Here is a 6,719-nt window from a genome sequence, read left to right as displayed (position 1 = left end):
CCCGCGTCTCCTGCATCGGCAGGCGGACTCTCAAGCACTGCGCCACCAGGGAAGCCCCACTACTTTTATTGTTATTATTAATATCACAATGTTTACCGAGTTGATAATCACAGGCACAGCGACAGGATCCACTTCACAGCACTGTGGTGAGGATGAAACACGTGTGCAAGGCCCCTGGTATATTCTAAGGCCCACACAAAAGCTTGCCTTGCTTATAACTAATCCAAGATGTCCCGGTTCTGAGCACCCAGCTGGTGCCAGGCACTGTGCTGGGGCCTTTCACATATACCAGTACTATCTCATTTAAACAGCAAGCCAGCGTTTAACAGGAGTTACTGTTCTCTTTTTCACAAGGATGAAACTGGGCTCAGAGGAAGGAAGATAAAAGACTGACCAAGATCACACAGCCAGGAAGAGGCAGAGGCAGGACTGGACGCTGGAGCCACTGATGCCCAGAACCATGCTTTTTCCACCACATTCCACTGGGTGGGGTAGGATCAATAAAAGACCGAGAGGCAGGTGGCCCCCAAGCAGACCTGCGATGCAGGGGCCACCATCTTTCTGATAATCTGCAGATGCCCACCCCACCCCACCCCACCCATGGCCCAAGTACCTACAGGACAGGGGGTGCTAGGGGCTCCACTCCCTTTGTGTCCCTCAAGCCTCCCTCTGTCATCTCTACCCACCACACCTCAGGAGCTGCAGCATCCGCCTCCTTCCCACCCGCAGCTCTGCCCCGGACGAGGGCTCCCTGAGCGGCAGCAGAGAGCTCCTGCTCACGACCTCTGTTCGGGGCGGGGGGCGGGGGCACATTCCAGGTGGGGGATGCCAGACTGCGTCGGACTGCATGGGGGTCCGTAAACAGTGGCCATGTAGGGAGAGAGGAAGAAAGGGACCAGGGAGGTTTGGGTGGGGGGAGAGTAGGTGGAAAGTAACGGAGGACCTTGAAATTCTAGGCTGAGGCGTGAGTCCAATGACATCTACAGAAAACAATTTTATTTGCTTTTAGAAGAGCACTTGAATACTTCGGATTCCTGCCCAAAGTCGCTGACCTCCATGCTTAATAATTTGATCTAATGGAAACTTACCCAGCAGTGAGGCTCGCAGTAAAGGGCTTGGGGTGGGAGTGGGAGGGGAGGGATGAGGTTATGCAAGCAAGCTCTCCGGGACCTTGAGTTTTAAATCCGGACCGGTCCAGGTGTAAGTTAGTGTACCTATTACCTACCAGGCAGATGTCCCCAAAGCATCTCTTTGCAGCCACCTAGTCCTGCCCCCACCCCTTTCTCCAAAGCCATCACCCGGGGACCCTCAGCCCCTCTGCCTTGGGTCATTGCCCAGCCCCCTCACCAGGCCTTGGACTCCAGGGTTACCCCGCCCCAAACCCATCTTTGCAAGAGGTGATCTTCCCGAGGCACGAACCCCATCCCATCACTCGATGCTCAGAAGCCTTCAGGCCTCCCATTGCTCTTCCACGTGATGACCGTGGCTCCCTACCCGGCCCTGGCTCACAATCCAGGCCTCAGAGTGGGTAAGCTGGGCTCCTAGGGAGCCGTCGAGCTCCTCCTCCTGGCTAAGTTACTGGCCTACCCACTCTGGGCCTGCTACTAGAGCGTGTGAGGACACAGTTCAAGGTAACGTCCAAGTTCCAACTCGGTGGGCAACGGCTTCCTGCCTGTGAGGTGAGGCCACCTCCCCCCAGGAGGGCGCATCCAAGTCTCCCAGTGAACTATTCTGACCAAAAAGCAGCAGCTGCCATGTCCGCGGGGCTCCAAAACGCTCTGGGCAGAAAAGGACGTGATATGGGGGTCTGGGTACCAATTCTAGGCTTTGGCATCAGACAGGCCTGGGTGTTGTGGGTTTTTTTTTTTTTTCCCCCCTCCTGGCCACTCCCCACAGCATGTGGGATCTTAGTTCCCTGACCAGGGATCGAACCTGTGCCCCATGCAGTGGAAGTGTCCTAACCACTGGACTGCCAGGGAAGCCCCAGGCCTGGGTTTGACTCTCGCTCTAACCACTTACTAACTGCACTGTGGTTTTGGCTTCCTGGTGCCTCAGTTTCCCCAGCTATAAAGTGAGACTAATGTCAACAGTAGCACTTGGCTCAAGGGGTTTTGTGACCTTTAAGTAAGATGAGCATATTGTAAAGGGCTAGCTTAGGTGGCTGGCATGGGGTTGCCTATTACAAATCACAGCTGAAAAGTCTGAGTTGTATTAAGCTAGAAATGATCAATGGAGAGTTCCAGTTACTACATTTTCTTATTATAAATCCTCATCATGTTAATAATTAAGAGCAGCCAGAGGCTGGGCAGTCACAGACTGGAATGTTCTGTGGCCACGTTCTCTGAGGAGCAGGATGCCGCTCCTTTACAAACACAGAGCCTCAGAGCACCCTGTGGGGCCACTTTCCCAAGTATAATTAATGTCCAGGTTGAAGTCCAATCACCCAAACAGGTTTCCCTCCCCGCCGGGCTGAGCCAGAATAGCCTCTTATGTCACTGATAACCACAGGCCAGCGTTAGAGCAATGCTGATCCAACCAGAGGTGACCTCATTTCCTTGGGTTATAATCTCACGGCGGGGGTAGGGAGGCCAACCCACTGTGGTCACAAAACTGCCAGGGCGGGCCAGCCACCCAGAAAAGGAAAAGAATTGTGACCTGCGGGGGTCGGAGAAGCTTCTGACAGAGGAAGGACCCCAAGGTGCAATCCTCTGTCCTCTGGATTTTCCTGTGGAGCCCTCGCCCGCGAGGACGCCCTTTGGGCAACTCTTGCACCTTGGTCACAAGGCCGCAGAGAGAAAGGAGGCATTAGGATCACCGCATCATCATGGATGGAGCCTCTGGCCTGGACAGGTCTCTCTTCTCACCCACACTGCTCTGCCTCTCCCCAGCCCAGCTCTCACTGCCGGTGGGGAAGTGCTTATTAGCCCAGGGCCCGACACAAGGCAAACACTGAATGAATGGCCCCTCTTCCTCTCCGGGGGTGTGGTGGGACCAGCATGTTCAGAATGCCCCCAGGAGCCAGGAAGTGCTGGAGAGGGAAAGGGGACAGAGCAGTGGGAACACACTGTGCTCTTGAGAAAGAAGTGAGTCCTGCCCTGGTAAACGGAGTGTGCTGTCCGGGCATCCTCAAGTGCCCTGCACACAGCAGCAGGGTGTGTTGCAGTCACAAGAGTGACTGATGCAGTCACCTCCTGTTGCAGTCACCAGCTCTGACGTCCAAATTTACCTGTCGGGGTGCTGCCTCGGCACTCTGCCTCATTATCGGCTAAGCCGAGGATCAGCTGAATGAACTGCCTCTCAGAATGTCAGCTGGAGGTGAGGGAGGCCCCTTCTTAACTCAAGGGGGGGAGACAAAAAAATTAACACTCACAGAGTACTCATTACATGACAGGTGCTGAGTGGCCTTACAACCTTTTTCCCGTTAGACAGGGAAGAAATATGAAACGAATAAATGCCTGAAGGGATAAGGATCTTAAAGTATATCAGGCACTATGTTAAACACCTTTGAAGGTAAATAATCTTGTTAAAGGCTCACAAAATATCCCATACCTTCTCTATCTCCTATCCTGCTTTGTTTTTTCTTCCGAGCCCTTATCACTAACTGATACATTCCGTTGTGTTTGCTTGCAGACCATCTGTGTCCACCGCCTGCATTTTTGGCTCTCTGAGCATGGAGTCACATGGTAGTGAATCGGACAGACCTGATGCCTGACCTCTGAGCGCTCAGGACCAAGGATGATCGCCATTAATCCATGGCAGTGTACAGTGCCTGGCCTGACTCGGGTCCACCTGCTCCATATTCTCCTCTCCCTGCCTGCTCACTTTGCTCTAGCCACACCAGCTCTCTGTCTTCACAGACACCAGGTAATTCCTGCCTCAGGGCCTTTGCACTTGCCCGTGTCCCTGCCTGGAATAGGTAAAGCCTTGCACCTGGCACCTGGGATACGGTCAGGGCTCCCTCCTTGTTGCTGTCACCTGGGTACCGCTTCTCACCGGGCTCAGAACACGAGAGGCCTGCACAGAAGCCCCCCTGCCAGGGAATGGGGCGTGACCTGGAGAGACCAGCAGGCGCCTGGCACACAGTAGGTCCTTCAAAATGCCAGCAGGTCTCAATTTCTGGCTGCTCTCCCTGCTTCCACCTCCAAATCATGATGGGATGACCCGTGAAATATCCAGTGGCCCAAATGTGCACACTTGACTGGGACAGAGTCCAGGGGGAACAAAGTTCCTTGTCTGACCCCTGCCTGGTCAAGGAGTTATGTCTTGGGAGGCAGACAAGCTTCCCCAGACCTGGAAGGAAGCCTTGCCTCTGATGTACCCTCTCTTGTTTGGCCAGAAATACTGGGACCCAGAGAGGTCTGGCAACTTGCCACCTGTCACAGAGCAGGTGGTAACTGAGCAAGGACCTGGCCCTGGATCTCCCAAGGCCTTGTCCCGTGCTCTTTCCAACACTCCATGAGGCTCCTGGGGCTTTGGTGCCATCACGGTTAGAAACAGGATCAGAGAGACAGGGAAGACAAACTCTCCCACGTCAGAGGAGGGTGGAAGCTATATTCAGAAATGAGTTGGGGCGGTGGGCAAGTCAGTGGACAAGTCCCCTCACCTCTCTGAGCCTCAGTTTCCTCATCTATAAAGAGGGGACAACTACCTCCCAGGGCTGTTTGAGGATTAAGGCGGTAATGGTTACAGAGCAACAGGGACCATCTTGGGCTGAGCAGCTATGTTTTCAGTTTCCTATTGTCTTGTGGCTGACAGGGAGGCACAGGAAACCAAGAAATTCCATGAGTGCAAAAGAAAATTCCAGTGCTGGACAGGGGAGTGGGTGGCCAGAGCCCAGCCCCGTGATGACTTTCTGGGTTATAAACATGGAAATGCAGAGGCTTGGAAGCCAGAGGTGAAGGCAGGAAGCTTCTGGGTCTAATTCATCTCAGAGGGGCATCTGATGAGGCTGTGACTGAATAATTCCAATGGCATTCGGTGTTACACAGGCCCCAGAGCATTTACTAGGTTATCTGAACAACAGATGATTCTAGGAACTGGGGATGGATTCACAGTGCGTCAACCCGCTGCCAGGAAGCCCATGCTGACTCCTCACCCAGTGTGGGCCTAGAACAGGGAAGGGGGCTTGGTTGAGGGGGGGCCAGGCTCCGATGTCAGAACCCCGCCCCCTCCACCGCCTCAGGTAGAAAGCTGCCCCCATTTTTCTCTGACCTCTTCCAGTTTTAACATCAAACGACCCTGCGATGACTCAGAGGGAAGAAAGCCCACTGGCCAAACACAGGGACGGCAAACATGAGCAAATGATTTCTGTTCATCTGCGGACCCGGGAGGTGCCTCCCTGACCCCCGGAGGGAACCAAAGTTCTCTCTTCAGCTTTAACAAAGCAATGTTGGTTTCCACTCTGGCTTTAAAACCCTTTTAAGAACCAGAGGAGTGACTGATGCCACAGGCTTGGAAACAGGAGGTAGAAGGTTCGGAGGTTTCTCTCCTTCGGAAAGCCCCTCTCTCTTCTCGCCTGGGGTGCCCAGAAGCTCTGGGATGCCTCACCGGTGGGCGATGTAACTTACATTTCTGTCGTGATGAATCCGGTGAGCTCCGAGAGGAAAAGGAAGAGGATGAAGAGGCAGCAGCAGATAGAGACTGGAAGAAACAACACAGACACCCAGTTAAGGGTGGTGCGCACTGACGGAGGGAAGCCAGCCCCCGGACCCTGCCCTCAGAGGAAGGTTGCTTACAGGGTCGGGGACAGAGGCCCACAGACCCTCCCCAAAGCCCCTTCTTCCTCTTGGCCGCAATGTGAAGCAGCCCCACTGTCAGAAAGGCAGACCGCCTTTGGAACTGCTCTGACCCGCCCGTGTGGACCTCCCCAGCCCCCCCATGCCCGCAAATAGGCAGATCCTCCAAGGGGCCAGCCCGCCTTCCCTCCGTAACAGCATTCAGAAGTCAGTCAGAAAATAAGGGCTGCAAATCGGTGGCCCACAGATGTGTTCTGTTTGGCTCGACTGATGCATATCTTAAAATTTGGAGTCGACATTGAACAATCCAGAGATTTCACATAAAAGTCCAGATTTCTAGCTGCTCCGGAACACTCAGGCCCTTGTTCCCACAGGGGATCTGAGCTCACCAGTTTGTTACAGGCCCCACCATCCCCTCCTGCCACCCAGATTCCAAGGCTGAGGCAGAGTGTTGGTTGCCCTCCGTCACCACCCGCTGTGGTCCCATCAACATTGTGCCCGTGTCCCTAGCAGAGGCGAGAACGTGAGGATACCCAGTGCTCTGCTTCAAAAGAAGGCACAACTCTCTGTGAGAGTAAAGAGTTGGGGTCCTACAAGTCTGAAGTGCAGAGAGAGCGGAATGGAGCTCCAGGGTCGGCCCACGTCACCTGGATTTATCTCGCCTGCCTGGCCCTTGATGAGGTTGGATTTTGTGACCCTGGACTCGCTCCTTGGGGCAGGAAATAACAAGTGCCCCAGGGGCTGGCCCTCAACTCATCTCCAGATACTCCCCCTACATCTAACCACCCAGCGACCTCGAGCCACGTGCTGTTCCCTAAATATGCTATGGTTCCTCTGTCTGGAACGTCCTTCCCCATCTTCCCTCCTCTTCCTTGGTCATCCTCTCCGCCTGGTGAACTCCTACTCATCCTCACAGGTTGAGGCCCAACTCAAATGTCCCTTCTGGTGAGAAGCTCCCCCAACCCTCAGAGGTTGAGCTGGTCA

The 6,719-nt window shown here is 54.3% G+C and overlaps 1 protein-coding gene across 1 annotated transcript in view; it reads right to left on the bottom strand.

Annotated features, from left to right (window-relative positions):
• The window catches only part of ERGIC1 (endoplasmic reticulum-golgi intermediate compartment 1), a 111,604-nt gene that overhangs the window by 44,603 nt on the left and 60,282 nt on the right, over positions 1-6,719 (bottom strand). The window contains exon 4 of the mRNA XM_007465559.1: positions 5,568-5,640. Within this exon, the coding sequence (XP_007465621.1) occupies positions 5,568-5,640 (73 nt within the window). The remainder of the gene's footprint in view (positions 1-5,567; positions 5,641-6,719) is intronic.

The sequence above is a fragment of the Lipotes vexillifer genome, unplaced genomic scaffold (genome assembly GCF_000442215.2).
Source record: "Lipotes vexillifer unplaced genomic scaffold, Lipotes_vexillifer_v1.1 scaffold621, whole genome shotgun sequence".
Lineage (NCBI taxonomy): Eukaryota > Metazoa > Chordata > Mammalia > Artiodactyla > Lipotidae > Lipotes > Lipotes vexillifer.
Note: the sequence above shows the minus strand (reverse complement) of the source record. Positions and strands in the feature narration are given on the sequence as shown.